At 45.4% G+C, this 20,804-nt stretch overlaps 1 protein-coding gene across 1 annotated transcript; it reads left to right on the top strand.

The window, feature by feature from the left end:
- The first annotated feature begins 2,169 nt into the window (after positions 1-2,169).
- Positions 2,170-19,989, top strand: tecta (tectorin alpha). The gene is made up of 24 exons (XM_053441097.1): positions 2,170-3,002; positions 5,038-5,099; positions 5,245-5,384; positions 5,468-5,755; positions 6,031-6,168; positions 6,239-6,404; positions 6,516-6,928; positions 7,038-7,608; positions 7,706-8,316; positions 8,403-8,973; positions 9,281-9,909; positions 10,500-11,157; positions 11,737-11,936; positions 12,119-12,499; positions 13,976-14,262; positions 14,514-14,794; positions 14,917-15,027; positions 15,593-15,795; positions 16,402-16,565; positions 16,674-16,922; positions 17,029-17,191; positions 17,278-17,362; positions 17,465-17,584; positions 18,178-19,989. Exons 2-24 carry the CDS (start codon positions 5,039-5,041, stop codon positions 18,279-18,281), a joined length of 6,594 nt encoding a protein of 2,197 aa, XP_053297072.1. The 5' UTR covers positions 2,170-3,002; position 5,038; the 3' UTR covers positions 18,282-19,989.
- The last annotated feature ends 815 nt before the right edge of the window (positions 19,990-20,804 follow it).

The following is a 20,804-nucleotide window of genomic DNA, read 5'->3' as shown; positions in this document are numbered from 1 at the left end:
GTCTGCTTACTACATCCCGTCCGGAGTCTAGTTTACGGTTTTATGCCCTATAATACGCGGAAATCACGGAAGATTTAGAAGAACGAATATGGACCAAATAGATGAGCACTTGGCAGAAGAGATCTGAAAGTATGACCACTTGTATAACCTGTCACTGGCTGGCCAATTTGTCCGCCAGAAATAGGCTATGAGGAGCCGGAGTGGCGATGTAAATAAACAGTCAACGAAGAAGAAGACGTCTCTTCTTTGTGTGTTTTGTCTTCGACAAACAACGTTACTCCGCCTAGTGTTCTGGCGGTGAATTGCGTTGCAACACGCGCAACACGTTAGAGAAGCATAAACCAAAATGAGTCCGTCGATGCAGCTGCGTGGCCTTCTGCGGTTGCAGTTGCAGGACTATAATTCGGCCTTTATCGAGGAAGATGGATGTGGTTGCTTTGTATTAATCACACCTAGCGCCTTCTTCCCTAAAAAGCTACCTGGTTGCGCAGTTGGAACTCTGATCTAACCCATTGCATTATGAAGTGGGAATTGAGGGCAGGGGGGGCTGAACGGCCTCCATTGTGTGCTGAGGTGAAGGGGCCGTTGGGGCACGAAGGTTTGGGTTACTGGAAGCGGGTTCAACCTTGTGAATGGGATGGAAGGAGAGGAGGGCAGGGCAGAGCCAACCGCTGGGCATAGGGGTTGAATTAGAGTGGTCCACTCCACGGATAAGGTGACGGCCGAAACAGAGCTCAACTGGTTTCCAGTCCGGGACCTTCTTTGTGAAGGTCAGGCTTGATGGATTCTCCAGAACTTGTGATAGCGTCCCACTGTTCCCACACAGTACCGTCCGGCTGCAGGGAAACCTTTGATGCAGTTTTCCTGTTTCATGGAAAGTGGCTCCCCAATCGATGGGTCCTCAAGAGTCGTGTTTATATATACTGAGTTCAAAGTGTCAGGTCCTTCCCATTCACTGTTCATTGGACAAATCCAGTTCAGGGATGGAAGGAAGGGAGTTTGAATCACACTGTGTGATGCATTCTGGGACTTTGTGACACAATGATGTCGAACAACAACCAGACTATCAGGTGAATCAAACGATTTGCCATCTCATTATTAAGTTTCCACAGTTATGATTGGCTCTAGTGACCCAATGTCTTGTTTGACTGTTGGTGCAGAATTTTTTTTTCCCATTAACACAAATTGATGCTCTCAAACTAGCCATTTTGTTGAGCCAGGTGATGACTCACTACAAGCGACTCCTTCGACCTATGACACATCATCATTTGATATGCTGTTCAGACTCATTAATGGGGCTTCAAGTTGACCACCCAAGATCATAGAAGAGAAAAGGAGCAATATACTCACGTATTATATTTTACTTTCCGGTTGAATTGTCCTGCGTCACAGGGAATGGGAAGTCAAAGGGTGCAAAGTGCGAGAAATTCGAGTGTCTCATCTCGGTCTACCCCACTTCTACGTCCTCAACATTTCCCAAAACACAACCCTGAGATCAGGAAGCTCCCCCGACCCAGTAGGTCACCTGTAACTGTTGATTTTTTTGTCCCTCTTTGTGCAACACTCTCTTTCACAGGTTGTTTAAGAGTATGTGAGCATTTACACAACAAGGCGTGGGACGTATAAAAGAAGCCTGCACAGAGAGCCTTGGTACTGCTTAATGGGAGCCCGGGGCCTGCCCTCATACCTGGAGCCTTTCACACATCTTGCTCCCTGCCTCTCCAATTACTTCCACTGTCCGACTGCAACAAAGACCCATCTGACTGCCCTTTCCTTCCCAGACCCTATCAGTGTGGATCCACCTGAGATTTCCCCTGGCTATCTGTCCGGCATCTATCGTAATGAAGTGTCTTGTGTAACCTTGTAAATGAGGCTGTGCCTAATTAAAAAAAAAAAGGGGGTACACAGAGTGGCCAAAGTGACTCATGTTAATTCTGTAACTCAACCTACCATAGAGGTTGAAAAGCAAGGTTTCAGACTGTGTGTGTGTTTCTGCTGTTTTGTCCATAAATGCCCCCAAGTGACACTCTGCTACTTTGTGTGCTCAGGTGCCCTGAGATTTAAATGTACTGAATGAACTCCGGAATAACCGACACCACAACGAGTGCCAAATCAAAGGGCATCAGCCCTATGTCGACCTTTTTCTACACCTGCCAAGGTAAACATTTAAATGCATCAATTCTTAGAGCAATTATAACCAAAAGAGCTGCTAGAGATGCTGAGAGAAATATTAATAACGAGGGTTAACATTGTTCCAAAAATATAAAGGCCACAGTGTTTCCATCGAATTTTTCCACCAGACATTTTATCATCATTTGGCCAGTCGCAGGTGCTAACGACAGATCCTGCCTGAACGACTTGACACTCATCCTGCATGAGAGCCTCTCTTTGTGCAAAACATTCCTCTTCTCCTGTGTTTAAAACATTTCCTCAAACAGTATTTCTCTTTAGTTTTTTCCACTTCCCTCCATCTTTTCCAGGTATCTGACCTCCCCTCTACCCTTAGAACATATTGCTCTGTTTCCACTCCCTCTCTTCCTCAGATTCCTGTGCTGTCCCTCCCCTCCACTTCCCTCTCCTCCCCACCGACCCCCTTTCCCCAAACACTGATCTCAGATTAAGTTGAACACTATCCCAGGTAAAGTTTCCACCTGCTTCTTTGGGAAAAAGCTCCTTCCACAGCTCCAACAAGGGTTTTTCAGTCTCCACAGGGCTTCACTCTTTTAAACACGCCAATTCAAAACTCTGGATTGTTGTTGCTCCTGCTGGAAATCTTTCAGGATCTGGACTTGGACAAGAGGATCCCATCTCTCTGGTCCTTCAGCTCCTCTAAAAACTCTCTTCACTTGTCATCACTTTAGCAAATTTCACCTCCACTTCTTCCTTCTACTCCCTCTATCCCACGATCACTGCTGGATGGTCCTCTGTTGGATGGGACACGGCTGTGAGGAGGTTGCCAGGTTAGATTAGACTGGTGCTAAATGTCCGTCTTCTGAAGGCAGGTGAGTGCAGCGGTTCCCCCTCAACAGGATTGTGTGTATATGTCAGATATTTCAGCTCCATTGTTGTGATTTAATTGATTGCTATCCCTTTGATTGATGAATCTACTCTTCACAGTTCAGGATTGGTGAAAAGTGTGAATTTGAACTCGGCTAAAGTGGAGATTGTTCATAGGTAGACTATTTCATTTTAGGATTTCTCAAGACCCAAAGATGTTAAAGAAAATCATCCAGTATTTGTCCCAAAAAAAACGAATCCTAAACCCTAATGATTATCTTGTAAACCTTTGTCGGGTCTTGAACCTCAATTTTGGAGCCACTGATGATTTAATGATGATGTTTTATACGCCTTCCACTGTATAATTCCAGAATGAAGTTCTCAGCTGAATATTGGTCTGACTCAACCTCATTTTCAAACTTCAAATGCTGAGAAAAATCATCTTGAGTGATTTAATTAGCCTCTGATAAAGCACGTAGCTCTTGAGTTGTGTCGATTTGATCGTGATAAACATGTCAAATGGTCTTGTTCATCTTCTATGTCCCAGGGGCTTTATCTTAATTGCCCCGCTAAGAGGCTTCGAGTTAATGCCAGTCAGATAAGAAGTTGAAGTAACACGAGTCAGAAGAGCAATTGTTGTAATGTTGCTGTTGAAAATGTATGATGAGAGGCTGCTGACATCACAGCAGACCTCTCTCAGCAGTGCCCACTAACCTTGGCACACCTGAAAACAATTTACCACCAAGATTATAAGAGTTCACACATTGCAGCGATGAAAGGTTTTAGAGAGAAATCCAATCACACTCAAATTCCCTCATATAAACAGTATCAATGTCAGTTGCCATCTGTTTGTATTAATTTATAAACTCTTAAATCCCAAATCCATCCACTGACCATCCATTCATTGGGTCACAGGTCACACAGCGCCACCTGCTGGGGAATCCCAAGGCACTCCTAACCTGCTTAAGTTATAAAGTCTCTCCAATGTGTTTTTGGTCAACCTCAGGGTCAAAGACTACTTGGATGTGCCCAGAACATCCCAAACGGGAGGCACCCTGTGGGCTACTGGCTCTTCTCCGAGCTTCGTCCAGATATTGCAGCGACACACTTAAAGCCTTTTGTTTAGTTGAATTAGTTTGTTGGTTTGGTCAGTCATTCAAACTAAGATGACTGAACCATTGTTATTTAACTGAACTTTGCCACCAAATTTAGCTGAATGATTTTAGATGAGGAATTAAAGCAAACGGTTCTTTGCCTTTACTGCTGCTTGACATTAAATGTTTGTTGGGATAATCATAGGAATTTATAAGTAAGTGGGTCACAAGTCAATGTCTTACCAACTCTTAGGGAAAATACCTGTTCTAAGTTTTGTGTAACATTTAATTCTATTCTAATAACCAAGTAAATTTAAAAGCTATACGGTGACTCTTAAATCTGCCAACACGGCTGTACACTCCTTCTTTGTCGATGTGAAGCTCGCCAAACCAGTGCCAGAACAAGCCCATAGTGGCCTGCAAGGACCCTGGCAATTCAAACCTGCTCACTAAAAGCCATTAGTTCCCCAATGTTTACGCTCCTGTCTTTTAGCCAACAAGGCATGGATGTCTCCCAAACAGGAGTGGTAATGAGGTCCTGAGCAGCCTCGCGGCTTCAGACACAGAGCCGCTGGACCAGAGCGGCCGGTTCATTCAGCTGCAGGGATCCAAGGCACAGAGAGGCCTGTAGTTCACTGTTGTCGTCTCACATGGGACCATAAGGCAAATGTGATCCTGACGCATTGTTCTGGAATGAATGAAAGGGCCTTTTCAGGGCTCCTCAGGGGAGACCTGGGAGCCTGGTCTTAAAGAAATAACATGACGTTAGCTTGATGTCTCCCCCTCTTCTCCTTTCTAACAGCCTGGTTGCTTGAGAAGTTTACTGGTTGATTGAGTATGACTCACGTCTTCCCGTAATCCCATTGGCTTAAATGAAAGTGCAAGACAAAGAAAATCACGAGAGTACTACACAACATCTCATCTCAGTCTTTCTTTTTTTTTGCAGAATGGTCAGGCTAGGCTGTCCAATCATTGTGCTCCACGTCTTCAGCCTCTTTACACAAACAGGTAGGACATTAATATGTTAAACCCCATTATCAATTATAATATAATTATTAGGTCCTGCTCAACAACATCTTATTTCATCTTTTAATGTTCAGAACAGTCTGTTTTTTGTAATGCGTACGCTTCTTAAGCAATATTCTCCTTTTAGCTAGTACTCAGGACATCCTGTATCCATATGGACCCGGCAATAGGGATCTTGAGACCCCCAAGATGGATGATGGGAGTTCTCCAGAAATTAGCTTGCTCATTCCCTTTGTTTTCTTCAACATCCCCTACCGTTCCATCTATGTAAGTCTCGTTTGAAATTCTCTTGTTGTTTGTTATTTTATAATCTTAACACGATTTATTGCAACCTTTTCCTTTGTGCACAGGTGAACAACAACGGTGTGATCTCCTTCAACGTGCAGGTTAGCCAGTTCACGCCTGAGGCTTTTCCGCTGAGCGATAGCAGATCATTCATTGCTCCACTTTGGGCAGATGTGCACAACGGCATCCGCGGAGATGTCTATTACAGAGAATCCACCGAGCGAGAAATACTGGAAAGGGCAACGCAAGATGTCCGGAAGTACTTCAAGAATGTGCCCACCTTCACCGCTACCTGGGTCTTTATTGCAACATGGCACCAGGTCACCTTCTATGGAGGAAGCCAGACAACCCCAGTAAAGTCACATAAAATACTATGTTTACAAATGTCTTCAGTGCTAAAACATTAAACAAGAAGCAGTATTGAATTTTAGCAGGAATCACAAATGACTGTGAATTGACAAGATATGAATTATTGGAAACATAATTAATATCACTGCAAGTGAACAGTTCAGAAGTTGAAATAATTATTTTCTGTTGTACAATTCTTGTTTTTGGTTTCATATGCTTTGTGCATGTGTCTGACTTTCATCCTTGCAAAAGTAGTTTAATCTTTTTGTCTGATTAAAAGGTGAACACATTCCAAACGGTACTAATCGCAGATGGCGCCGCTTTCTTCACTATGTTCAACTATGGAGAAATCATATGGAGCACAGGAACGGCCAGTGGCGGAGATCCTTTAACGGGACTTGGTGGGACAACAGCTCAGGTAATCTCACCACTGTCTTTGAGCTGTTTCTTTATGTCTTCAATGGTGCTCACACCTTTCCCCTTTCCAGTCAGGTTTTAATGGTGGAGACATTGGTCACTTCTTCAACCTGCCAGGATCCCGGTCAAATGAAGTAGTGAATATTGAACAATCAACCAATGTAAACGTTCCTGGACGCTGGCTCTTCCGTGTCGACACTGAATTGATAGATCCCGCAAATGGCTGCAGCTACAATGGCAAGTTCTAACGTCCAACACTGATAATTATGTCCCCACAGGTTGTTACAGCTTCTTCAGGTCATCAAACTCTAGGAGTAGTCAGTTACATTTTGTCCTCATCCTCTTCAGGTCGTTACTACAGACGAGGGGAAAACTTCTGGTTGTCTGATCAGTGCTTACAGCGATGCCGCTGCCTCGACATTGACAACGAGGTTCAGTGCCAAGAAGCTCCGTGCGGGCAGCTGGAGAACTGCGAGCAGCAGGAAGGGGCATTCTACTGCCAGCCAATCCGCACCAGCACCTGTGTGGTATTCGGCGACCCTCACTACCACACCTTCGATGGCTTCCTCTATCACTTCCAGGGGACCTGCTCCTACCTGCTGGCTCGACCCTGCTGGGAGGTGACAGGACTACCCTTCTTCAGTGTGGAGGCAAAAAATGAGAACAGGGGAATTCCCTCTGTTTCCTGGCTCAGAGATGTCACAGTGGAAGTCTATGGTCACCGCGTCATGTTACCCAAAGGCAGTTTGGGAACAGTCCAGGTGTGAATCTATGGATCCCCTTTATTTGAGGACTTACCACTAGATATGAATTGACTATTTATCCATTATCCATTGTTACATTTCTGAATTTTCCTCTATTCCTCACTAGGTGGATGGCTTGACCAAAACTGTACCTGTCCAACTCCAGCTTGGGGCTATCAGGGTGTATCAGTCAGGGGTTGCAGTTGCTTTGGAAACAGATTTTGGCCTCTTGGTAACGTACGATGGCCAACATTATGCATCCATCTCCCTACCCAGCTCCTACTTCAACAACACCTGTGGCCTCTGTGGTAACTACAACGATGACCCTGCAGATGATCCTGTACTTCCTGATGGCTCTTTAGCAGAAAGCGTGGTGGAGTTGGGAGGCAGCTGGCGAGCGGAGGACACAGACTGGAGGTGCACAGATGGCTGCGCACAAAACTGCAGCGTGTGTGACCCTCTGACAGAAGCCTTCTATTTTCGCCCAGACTACTGTGGGATCATCAACAAAACTGATGGACCGTTCAGGGATTGCCGAGCAGTAGTGGACCCCACAGCCTTTGTGTATAGTTGTGTATACGACATGTGCAGCAACAGGGATAACATCACCGCACTGTGTCAGGCCATCCAGGCATATGCTCTTGCCTGTCAGGCCCTAGGCGTCACGATACGGCCCTGGAGATCTCGAACCTTCTGCGGTGAGATTCTGTGTGATTCAGTTTGCATTGTTCCTTCATCTTACACTCATTTATTTGTGTCGTCTGACATACTCTCTTCTCTCCCATTGGCTCTCAGCGTTGTCATGTCCGAAGTACAGCAATTACCAAGTGTGCACAAGCGCCTGCCCGGCCTCCTGTTCGGACCTCACTGCCCCCCTGTACTGTGCCCACCCTTGCACTGAGGGCTGCAAGTGTGATGCAGGTTATGTTCTCAGTGGCAGCCGTTGTGTACAGCGTGAAGAATGTGGCTGTGAGAGTAATGGCCTCTATTACCCCCTTAATGAGACGTTCTGGGCAGGTCCCAGTGGCGAAGAAGGTGAATGTTTCCTCCACTGCACCTGTGGGCCTGCTGGAGAGGTCTCCTGCTCCAATGCGTCATGTAAGGAGGGGGAAGTATGCGTGGCAGAAGTGGGCCGTCTGGGCTGCTACCCTCGGAGGGAGGGAGTGTGCGCAATCACCGAGACCTCAGTGTCCTCCTCCTTTGATGGCACCTTCTTGCTGTTCCCAGACGATAGCTCCTATTACCTTCTGAAGCTGTGTGGTGGAGTGCCAGCTAATGGTTCCATGGTGGAGGTGAAGATAGGCAGGAGGCTGGTAAACAAAGGCCCCTCTTGGAAAAGACCTGTGGTAGTTACAGTGGCTAACCTTGAAGCTCAGATCGGAGGGACGGATTTTGACACAGTAAAGGTTTGTATATTCTCTCCAGAAAAAAAGCTTTTTGTTTTCTTATTTTTGCTGAATGCCGATGACTATGCTTCCCTTTTGTGCTTCAGGTGAATGGTGAACAAGTGCTGCTTCCTTACGTCCATCCAATGGAGACAATGATGATCTACAGGGCGCCAGGCAATGCCACTGTGGTGGAGGCACGTGGTCTTCTTCGTGTTCACTACAATCGCCAGGGATCCCTCAACATCTCCCTCTCAACCATATTCTACAACGTTACTTGTGGTCTATGCGGTGTCTTCAATAGCAATGCCACTGACGATCTCCGCCTCCCTAATGGACGCCTCGCAGACTCTACTGAACAGTTCACTGACGGCTGGCGGGCCATTGCTGATGACCTCACCTGTAATGGTGACTGTGATGACCTGTATCGCATGTGCACAGACTTGCGTCTCTACCAGAGTCCTTGGATGTGTGGCAACATCAACGACCCCGGGAACAGTTCATTTCTGGCGTGTCATGCAGTGGTCAACCCGTCACCCTTCTTCAGGAACTGCTTATATAACATGTGTGTGAAGCAGGGGAACCGTTCAGCTCTGTGTTCTTCACTGCAGGCTTATTCCAGTGCTTGTCAGGATGCTCACATAGGCCTCAGTTCCTGGAGGAGTGCTACCAACTGTCGTGAGTAGATAAAGCTGTACTTCAAAGGGAAAAAGCTGGCATGTGGGATTATGTATGTGTGTCCAGAGCAGAGATGAATAGATGTCAGATATGTCTTATTAATATACTGTATCCTGTTAGCAAGCAAGCTAGTCCACAACATCTGTAAGTTTCCCCACTTCCTGATTTTATTGTGTGATGGACAAATATGACACTTAGACGTATTTATTTTTAATTTCCACTGCAGTGGTGGTTCATTGGATTTCATTGATTTAGCCTTTGTTGTGCCTCCTCTTTAGCTTCTTCTTATATCTCTCTTGTGTTTCAGCTCTTCCCTGTCCAGAGAACAGTCATTTTGACGAGTGCACCAACTCCTGCCCTCTGACCTGTGCCAACCTGGATGATCTTGAGGAGCCGTGTCCTCTGCCATGCCAGGAGGGGTGTCAGTGTGAGGAAGGCTTTGCGCTGCGGGACGGCCTGTGTGTGGCACGCAGTGACTGTGGCTGCATTAGCCACGGGCGGCAGCTGGCCACTAATCAGACTTTCTGGACGGATTGGGAATGCCAGGAGCGCTGCTACTGCAATGGCTCTGACAACAGTGTATACTGTCAGCTCGCACCCTGTCACCCTGAGGAGTACTGCCAGGAGAACGACGGCCTTTACTTCTGCCAGCCGCGCACCGAGGCCCTATGTGTGGCAGCTGGTTATGGACATTTTCTGCCCTTTGGTGGTGTGCCGTTTGAGCTGCAGAGCTCTTGTACTCTTAGGATGGCCACTTCTAACTGTGGCAGGGAGAACATGGACCATACTGCCGTCTCTGGAACTTTTCCCCAGTTCAAGTTTGCAGCTCGGAACGAGGAAAGGGACACAGGCTCGGCCATTTGGGTGAGGGGCTTCGTACTGGAGGTTTATGGGTATGAGATTGAAGTCTCTCGAACCTACAAAAACACGGTGACGGTGAGTTCATGAGTAGGAATAACAGTAAACATGTTATTAAAGAGAACCTGTTCTTGAGTTAAATGCCATTATCAGGCCTGTGTTAGTAATATTCATGTTTTTACACCATTTTATTTGCCTGAGCTGTGAAGGTCGTAGTTTTTCTTATATGTGAGGACATGTAATTTCTAATCAAGCTGATAGAATAACCTGGCAGAGGGTGAATTCTGCTTTGATTGGCTTAAGTTGGATCTAATTTCAATAGGCATCTTTTATCAGGCTGGATTTGGCTCAGACAAAACTGACCCTGAGCGACATTTGGACTCGGTTCACAAAGCGCCTACAAGATCTGAACAGGAACAGGACTGACACACATAATCCAGTGCAGCCACCCACACATGCATTTTTTCTCCTTCTCTATGTTTCTATCTTTTTCCTCTCACTTAGAATAAGATTACATGAGAAACATGTAACATGATCTAATCATACTCAGGGTTTCCCCACATACTTTGAAAAATGGCAGTTCAGTCGGATTAGAAACAAAACACTGGTGCTAAAAATGCTTCTGTAGGAATATGTGTGTGTTTATTTTTTTATATTTATTCACTCAGGTGAATATGGAGCGTTTGTACCTTCCTCTGAAGCTGGGCCCAGGAAAGGTCAACGTCTTCATCTTGGGCAAACAGCTCATCCTGGAGACAGACTTTGGCCTGAAGGTGGCCTTTGACTGGAACACTCTCCTCCTGCTGACTTTGCCCCGAAACCTCTACAACGCCTCCTGCGGCCTGTGCCAGGGCATGCCCTCTCCCCCCCCCACCCTCACCACCACTGACTGGGGCATGGCGTGGGCAGAGAGGGACACCTTCTGCCAGGTGGGCTGTGGAGACTCCTGCCAGCGCTGTGGCCTGGGGGAGAAAAGTGTCCTAAGCGACGCCCCGCTCATGGTGACTAGTGCCAACATGAACATGGGCACAGACAATGGGACAAATGAGGTGAACACAGGCCTACGTTTCCACATGGGAGATGGACTGTATGTGTTTGTGGGGCCTGAGGCAGTGAGGCTCTGTGGGGTAATTGCGGATCGAGGAGGTGCGTTTGCACGCTGTCACAGCAAGGTTGCGCCAGCCTTCTTTAATCAAGGCTGCCTCCAGGACACGTGCATGGACCAGGGGGCCCAGGATACAATATGTAATTGGCTGCAGATCTATGCCAGCACCTGTCAGACCCAAGGAGTGCCTGTAACCGGCTGGAGGAGCGATACGCCATGTGGTGAGTCTGGGCTCATCTTAGAGAGGATTATCCATAAAATCTCTCCTTGCATTAAAATAAAATACATTTACCTCCAGTGGTATTGAACCATGTCGATAGTTTTACTTTTATACGCCCTGGTTTTCTAATATGTGTCAGAGATTTCTGCATCCACATGAGGGTGAAAAACTAGTCTATCCAGAAATAATGTCTTTGGTTACTATGAACTGTGTCAGTGGTGATCCTATTGAACACCGTTGACCACAAGGTTTGTGGATACAAGCTCAAACACTGACTTTGGATCAGATGTAAGACAGTTATAGAATAATTCTGGATATTTTGAATTCTAAAATCAAATTTGATTCAACTTTAGTAAGTAATTTTCCCTAATGCAACAACAAATTTATTTTTAAATTTCAGCAGCTGCTAACCGACGTAGGCTAGGCTAGCCATAACGTTATATAATATTGTGTGCAAGAAGTCAAAGTGTTTCCCTAAATGTTGAACTATTAGCTGAAGCAGCTGCAGAGACACACGTCTACAAATATGTATCACTGAACAGTCAACATTTAGCTAATTTGCCTACTTACCTGCTCCCAGTCCAGAGCTGTCCGCCAAACAGCCATTACTCCAGCTGCGTGTCGGTCTGCCCGCCCCAGTGCGCCCCCGCCCGTGGCCAGAGGGACTGCAGCCAGGAGTGTGTGGAGGGCTGCCAGTGCGACCAGGGCTACGTGCTCAACGGCAAGAGCTGCATTCTGTCTCAGAACTGTGGCTGCTACACCGATGGCAAATACTACGAGGTCAGTCTCACATCCGGCACCAAAGGGAATATACTCAGAGACGAATGAGCAGCCAAACTGGCTTTTTATCAAAGGTCTTTTCTTTGGCCGATCAGTGTTGGTACATATGAAACCACAATCAGTCATCGATTGTCAACAAATCATATGACTGTTTCAGAACAGAAACATTTTCTTTCTTTCAGCCCAAGCAGCTGTTTTGGAACAGCGACTGCACCAAACGCTGCCAGTGCATCGGACGAAACCTGATCCAGTGCGACCCGAGGCGCTGTAAGGCGGAGGAGGAGTGCACCCTGCGGTATGGGGTTCGAGGTTGCTTTGCACGGCGCCTGCAGCACTGCGTGGCCTCGGGTGGCGGCGTCTTCAGGACCTTTGACGGGGCGTCCCTGCGGCTCCCGGCCTCCTGCTCCTTCGTCCTGTCGACCAACTGTCACAAACTGCCCGACCTCTCCTTCCAGCTCATCGCCAACTTTGATAAGTGGAGCACACCCAACCTCACCACCATCTCTCACGTCTACCTCTACATCAACGAGGAGAATATACTTGTGTCTGGTAGCACAATCAAGGTGAGAGGAGCCCTGTACCGCCCTCAATTTGTTGTGATATCAACCAAATATGGAAAATAACCACTAACACTTGGCATGTGTTATTTAATGCAGTCAGAATTAGTTATTTTTATTGAATGGATAATCAGAAGTATACCGGATGCATCAGAGAAACTAGGCAGATGAAGTGTACACATGTTACCAGATGTGTTGAAATCCCCTAATCTAGCCTCTCCTAACAAAAACAAGAACTATAAGTTCTAACGTGGTCTCACATCATTAGTGTGTATGTGGATGAGTGACTAATCTTTTGCTCGTCTTTCCCAACCCTTGTTGTGTCTTCTCTATCTGACTATCTGAGTTATTTTGTTCAGTCCTCCGGTTGTTATCTCTTCGGCTTCCCGGCTCAACCTTGGGTCCCACAGTGACTGCGAAACAGAAAAGGCCAATAACACAAATACGAGGGGAATGTGGGTTATGATGTTCCGCTGTGTACTGTGGCGTAAGGGAGGCCCACTGATTAAGATTAAGACTAAAAAGAAGATAACGAGATAGATCCAAACCATGAAAAGCTCTAAAAACGTTCTACTATCACCTAGAATCCAGCTTTACCTGTACATGTAATAATATGTGATTGATTCTCTTATACAGTTATCTTCATTTTCAATTCTTGTGTAATATTGTGTGTTCCTCCAAAGTTGAGCAGCATTTAGACCTTCCTATCAACTCCCTCTGTTCTGTATCTTCAATGGGCTGAAACTTTACTGTTTAGATTTACCTCGACTTCTAATCCACTGGGAGGAGGCAGCAGTTTGGAGCCAAAGAAGTTCCTCTGAACAAGCTGCCCCCCCCCCCCCCCCCCCACACACCCGTTTAGCACCAAATCAGTGACAGGCACCGAAATCATCTAGAATATTGTGTCATGTCCCTACATCAAAAATCACCCATCACAAAAATGTTCTCTATTCTTTCATGATTATTACCAACTTACCCTTTATACCTTTGAGCTGTTTCCCCTTATCTAATTTCTCACAGTCCAATTCACCAACCACCCTTTGTTCTAACAGCCCGACAGATCTCCTCCTTATCTGGCTCTGGGCCAATCATCGTAAGAGAGCGCACTCACAGCAGTAGTTAATGACTTACTGATTAACTCTCACTGTGGGTCTTGAGTGAGTCTTAATCCTCCTTGATCTGATTGAGCCATTGACTACTTCATTTATTTTTTTCGTGCCTTAAGAGGTATTTTACCAGCAGTGGAAGTGTCAATTGCTGGATTATCTCAGGTTCTCCTTTTTTCTTCTGTTACATGTTACTCAATCACTTCATACAACAACCAGGTTTTTACGTCGCTCTTTTTCCTGCACATTCGGTTACTGGTTCAAAGAAAAGGAAATTATTATATTTAAAGCAGAATATTGTAATAATTTTGACACAAACCTTGATGCTCTTGTTGTGTCCAATCTGATATACCTAAGCCTCTCTCTGTTTCCTCAGGTCAATGGTACACCGGTGTCGGTGCCATTCCTCACAGGGCTGATGACACGTCTGTCCACATCTGAAGGCTTCATCGTCATCGACACGCCGCAGGACATCCAGATTCGGTACAACCGCTTCAACACCCTGAGCATCACGATGGGCCAGCGGCTGCAGAACAAGGTGTGTGGCCTCTGTGGGAATTTCAACGGAGACGCCAGCGACGACTACATCACCTCAAGAGGCAAGCCGGCCGTCAGTGCCCTGGAGCTGGCCCAGAGCTGGAAGACCAACGGTATGCAGAACAGGTGGGTTTAGTACAGAAACTGTGAAACGTGCACGTATAGATACTCTCTAATTCTGCATGTAAACTACGGGCCTACTAGCTATGATGACCTCTCGTTGACCATTAGCATTGAGGATAAGTTGTAATCAGAAGTCGGCTACCTGCACAAACAGGCTGCTGTCGTCATATTTAAGATTACAGACGAGGTCATGCACATTGTATGATGTCAAATTCCACGAGACAACAACTTTGATATCTGTCTCCTTCCTGTAGTTGTGATGAGACCCAGTACGTGGCTCTGGCCCAGTCATGTGAAAATACAGCGGTGCAGGCGCTGCAAGGTGAAGACGCCTGTCAGAAGCTCACCCAGGTGAAGGGCTTCTTCCAGCCGTGCCACGGCTTGCTGGACCCCCGGCCCTTCTACCAGTCCTGTTACCTGGACGGCTGCTACAACCATCGCAAGGCTCAGGTGTGTGGCTCGCTGGCGGCCTACGCCGAGGCCTGCCGCTCCCTGGGCACCCTCACCACCAAGTGGATCGCCCAGGAGAACTGCTGTAAGGGCACCGCGAGACACCAGCCACACTCCTACAGCTACAGGAAGTTCACTGTGCATCGTTCATGGCAAATAAAGCCTTGTGTGTGTGACAGTTAACCTTGTGTGTGGACCTGTCTTTAGCAGAATGGATCTATGACCCCTGTGCAGGAGAGATCTGCACAAACTTCACCTGTGAGCTGGAGAACGGAGGCGACCTGTGTGGCTGTCCAGAGCTGCCCACCAGCACAGGAGGTGAGCACGTCACAGGACATCACTGTGACCTCATCCAAGCTTTAATCCTGTCTTGAGTCTCAGATCAAAGTACTTAGTATGACTTTTAACAGTTGAAAAATATGATTATCAATGTTATATGATACAAATTATTTCTGTTCACGAGTTCATGCACCATGAACCAGAATTATGTCAATACCAGGATATTAGCGATTAACTAAAATCAACTGGTTACTGTTCTGTAAATCAGCAATATTTATGTTTTAGTTTCTTTGCATCAAATCATACTGGTGTCCTCAGTAAGTTACGTATAAATATATGTGGATATTTTACACATATTGAATGTATTGTCCATTTAATAAAAGTTGATCACACCACCTATTAGCAATAGTTCCAATATATCTAATATTTCAGCATCATTGTTGTCACAGAGTTGTTAACTTTTTAAACTAAAGAAAAAAAAGAGTCTGGTTTCCTTCTGATTGAAATACGTCAGTATTGACTTCATCCTTTTCCACTGACTATTACTAATAATGTTGTGAACCTGCAGTCCACTGGGAATAACTGTGATGTTTGCCCGCGGCAGGTGATGATGACATCATACAGGCAGAGGTGATGTGTAAACACGCGCAGATGGAAGTTTCCATCTCCAAGTGTAAACTCTTCCAGCTGGGCTTCGAGCGAGAGGACGTGCGGGTCAACGACGAGCAGTGCGCCGGCATCGAGGGCGAGGACTTCATCTCGTTCCGCATCAACAACACCAAGGGACACTGCGGCTCCATCGTGCAGGTCGGTGAACTGGCCCCAGGGCAGAGTCCTGATCTCATGTTCACTGGTTTACTTTAATTTAGAATTAAGATTTTAAGAATGTCAGTAAAGCCTATTGTGCTTGTATTAGTTTTATTCTTAGAAGCCGAGCTTTTAGTCCATATCCCAAACTCGCTCATGTTACTCCAGGAACATACATACTACACATTGATACTGGAGTAATCCACCAGAGGGCACACCACAGAACTCAGACTGTTGTATCCCATAAATACAAACAGGGTGACACAGTAGGAGGTTAGTGTATTGTTACTTTTGAGACAACTGGAGAAGAAGCAATCACAGCGCCGTCATGGTATGTGAGGACATTAAATCTGCCCCTACTGTTCATGGGCATATTGCATCTTGTGGACATTCATCTGAGGACATGCACAACCGGCAAACCAAATGAATGCAGGATATGTTGGATGAGAGGCAGCCATGATCTGTACATGTAGTTAAAATATAGCTGTATTAACAGTATAACACTTAATTATAATTATGATTGGGCTGTATCAACTCTACATGTAATATTGAAGCCTTGTTTTGATGATGGTGATTTTTGTAATTCTAACTTCATCCCTCCATCAGTCGAACAGCACACACATAATGTACAAAAACACGGTCTGGATAGAGAGTGTGAACAACACGGGGAACGTCATCACCAGAGACAAAACCATCAACGTGGAGTTTTCCTGCGCCTACGAACTGGACCTGAAGATCTCCCTGGAGACCGTCCTCAAACCCATGCTCAGGTCAGACCCGAGGACGTTAAGACACAGAGAGACTAAAGCAATAAACAACTTGACTCATGCTCTTTATCTCCCCCCCCCCCCCCCCCCCCCCTCCCTTCCATGCTCCAGTGTGATTAACCTCACGTTGCCAACCCAGGAGGGAAACTTCATCACAAAGATGGCTCTGTACAAGAACGGCTCGTACCGCCAGCCGTACAGGGAGGGGGAGGTGGTGCTCAGCACGCGGGACGTCCTGTTCGTGGGCGTCTTCGTGGAGGGGGCCGATGAGAACCAGCTCATCCTCATCGTGAACATGTGCTGGGCCACGCCGTCCCGCTACAGCAGCGACCGACTCCGATACATCATCATAGAGAGGGGGTAGGGCGAGGAGCTCCAGCACAGACACACACAGAGTATACACAGGAAGTAGGGGCTGAGGTGTGTGTGTGTTACATGTGTCTCTTTATCATCTGTCTGTCACTAGGTGTCCAAACATTAAGGACAACACCATCGGCATGGCAGAGAACGGCGTCTCGCTCACCTGCCGCTTCCACGTCACCGTCTTCAAGTTCATCGGGGATTACGACGAGGTCCACCTGCACTGCGACGTCTCGCTCTGCGACTCGGACACTAACGCCTGCAAAGTGGTGAGAAACTCATGAGCCCAATCCTGAGTCAAAGTGGGGACGGGGAGACGTGTGCTGTGTTAACGTAACGTGTACTGTCCGTCCAGAACTGTCCACACAAGAGGAGAATGTACTCAGAGGACCAGAACCATCAAGAGCACATACTGAGTGTGGGACCCATCAGAAGGAGAGGTGAGTCCAGAACTAAATGTTTTCATCCTTTTCAAAACTAGAGAGATGAATTCCTCAGCCTTTTTAGGACATTCACGTCTCTCGTGTCTCCCGTCCTCTCAGAATCTGACTGGTGCGAGTACCACAACGGAGGCTGTGAGCAGATCTGCTCCAGTAAAGGAACTGGACCAGTGTGCAGCTGTGTGACTGGGATGCTGCAACGAGACGGGAAAAGCTGCCGGAGTAAGAATCAAACACACAACCACACACAACCACACAACAATTTACTGTGCCTTGGAATAGTGGCGTCAAGGCATCAAACAAACTGGTATTTTCAGATGGGTCAGGTAGCAGCAATGTTACCTGCAAGTCACTGAGCAGGGAGGAGATTTCCCAGATCAGATGAGGGTCTAAAGATGCTTCAGGTTTTAAAATGTGGACAAACAAAGTGAATAATAATTAAATACATATTTAAAAGCATATATAACACAGAAAGCTCCAGTGAGGGATGCTGCCTGCTCATATGAAGTCGGGGGGTTTATTTCTGGGCCTTTAATCAAAGTCAAACATTTTAAATAGGCGTAAAATAATGTCAACTTTCAAATTAGCTGTGGGGAAAGAGATTTTATATAAATAAATACACAAAACCAATTCACAAACATAAACACAGTATGAAACTAAATCAGAAATTAATTAATAGTTATTTAAAAGGACAAAATGATGCAGCAATAAATAAATATAGAATAGATCTGTATGACATGTAAATCCCCATCCACGCAGTACAATCAAACACTAACAATAATGAATGCACATTTATTGTTGTGGTCTTTTCTCAGCCGTGAGCTCGAGCTGCTCCGCTCCACCTGCGGTTCCTCTGCTGGTCGTCGGCGCTGTGACCTCCATGTTCCTGGCTCGTGCTCAGACGCCTCTTCTCTCCTAACAGCCCGAGAGCCGAGGACGACGCCAGCTGACGACATGGATCAAACTCACAGAAAGACTCGAAGAGGCACAGCAGTGATTAGACAGTAGATCGGCTGTGAGACAGATTTCTAGACGTGTGGAGAGTCCGTCCTGACAGAACTCGTAGTTTTCTCCCTTCAGCTCTACTTCCTCCGTTATTTACATCTCATCGTTGTATCGTCCGTCTCTTAAAGCCACTTTCGCCATCTTCAGACCTGATGTTAACTTCTGTCCTGAGGGATCCGATCACAAGTAGATTAGAAAACCAATCAAGAACCGTCGGGGTTTTATTCTTTAATTTATCTGTGAAACAAAACAAGGAATTTTAAGGTTTTATTTATTAGGATTTTTCTTTATTAATGAAAACTTTACAGCCCAAGGTAATAACCAGCAGATTAGTTGATAAAGGAAATAATCATTACATCCAAACCTGGAAGCAACAGACTGACACATCCTGCAGACATGGTCATTGTCAGAATCTTTAAAGCAACACGATGAAACTTTTTCAACTTAAAACTGCAGCTTTATAATGAGTTGATGGTTCAGCGACAGTGTTATTCACGTCCCATTGACGCACACGCCCAACCAATTGGGATTCAGTCTCAACTCTGAATCAATAATCACATTTTTACAGCATTAAATAACTGATTTAAACCAAAGTTATTGTAAAATTTTGTTTGGTCCTTGTCCCGTTCACTAACGTGGAGGAGGAGTTTATGACCTATACTGCAGCCAGCCACCAGGGGGGCCAGTTGAGACATTTTGGCTTCACTTGTAGGGACTAACCTGTTTCATTTTTCAGTAGACAGCTTCAGAGTCATAGTAATTTGACCTTTCCACATATTAAACATATCCAGGAGGAGAATGTCTGATCCAGACCAGCTCTAGATGTGATCCGGCTGGTACCATAGCCCCTGTATTACACTGACTCTGTATTTACACCTGCAGTACGTGTCTGTCCATATCAAGAAAGATTATTGCTCTGTACACAAACCTCTAAATGTCCTGCTGTAATTTATTCACTTCCTACGACCTCCGGATAAAATGCAGTACAGTTTTTACCAAAAATAACAGAATAAAATGGATAAATTAACTAAATCTACATGTGGAATGTTTAAATCTCTGTCACAGAATATTTCGTAATGCGCAAATGGAAGTTCTAAGTTTATCTTGGTGTCCAGGGGGAGTTTGTGAATAAAGTGAGTATTTATATGTGTGGAAAGCACCTTGTGAAATGAATACTCGTATATTTTAAACTAGTACCACGTTGTTAGCGTGTTATGGCTGTAAGATAATCAGCCAGTTGTAGTTTTCTCTCACACGTACTGACTGTGGACATAATACTGTCAGCAGAGTAGGTATAAGTACACTCCCCGCACAGTATCTTTGTACTCTGCACCTTCATGTGTTATTAATGTCAGAGTATCACCACATATCTGATGTAAACCTTCAGTGTTCTTCAGTTGAAATTTATAGTTTATTGTTATTAGTCCTGTTTTTCTACCTTCTATGTACAAATGTACAGTCCCTGTCACTTTGGTGGTTTTATGTCTCGAGCGTTTTTAATAATCAATATCTTTGTGTGTGTGTTTGTGTGTGTGTTTGTTCAAAAATCTGACAACAGATGTATTATCGTTTGAGACCAGCGTCACCGTATAAACAACTAAATAAATGAAGAAGTTCTCAAAGTCAGTGTGAGTCTAGTTTTACTGGATGGAGAAAATATGAGCTTCGGCTGTTCAGTACTGAGAGAACAGAACTTTTTGTGCGATGTAATCTGAGGTTTCGTAGTTTTTCAAGATTTCGGATCCAGCAGAGCTTAAGTAAAATTGGATTCTCATTAACAATATGACTTTTTCTCATCAAAGTACAACTTTCATATTATGATTTCTACTCAATTGAGACTTTAATCTTGTAATATCACGACATTAAACTTGACATTTCCGTATTTGCAATTGCAAAGCAACGCTCCTTTGTAAAAAATTTGTATTTTTTAACCATAGAAACATTTAAACCCCTCTTTTTCAGTTATGTTATGTTCTTTGCACGAAACGTGAGGATGTCTGTAGCTGAAATTAGAAATAGAACCAGTCCAGATGTTTCTTCTTGTGCTGACACAGTTTCTAACAAAGTGATTTGAGTCATTCACTCCGCACCTTGTGTTGTGTCCAACCTGAATGTTTGGAAATGAATGGAGTGAATTCTTTCCAACGTGAAACATGAGGTGTGACGCGCCCTCCAGGGAGTAATGTGCACTGTCGCCTTCAATTAAATATCAGTGACGCCTCCTGCTCACATGTGGAAACTGTGTACAAATTACCTTCCACCAAGCAGGTTCTTTCAAGCACATTCATGTCAGTGTAATTATAGATTTCTATCTTTACAAAGTGAGAACTAAATATGTGTGATAAAGGAAGGTCGGGGTTTGATTCACAGCTGATCTCTGTGCGGAGCTGATCACAACTGGACGTTGTCACTTCCCAGTAACAACGTCCAGTCAGAC

The sequence above is a fragment of the Pleuronectes platessa genome, chromosome 15, assembly GCF_947347685.1.
Source record: "Pleuronectes platessa chromosome 15, fPlePla1.1, whole genome shotgun sequence".
NCBI classification, from domain to species: Eukaryota; Metazoa; Chordata; class Actinopteri; order Pleuronectiformes; family Pleuronectidae; genus Pleuronectes; species Pleuronectes platessa.
This window is presented reverse-complemented; position numbering and strand designations above follow the sequence as displayed.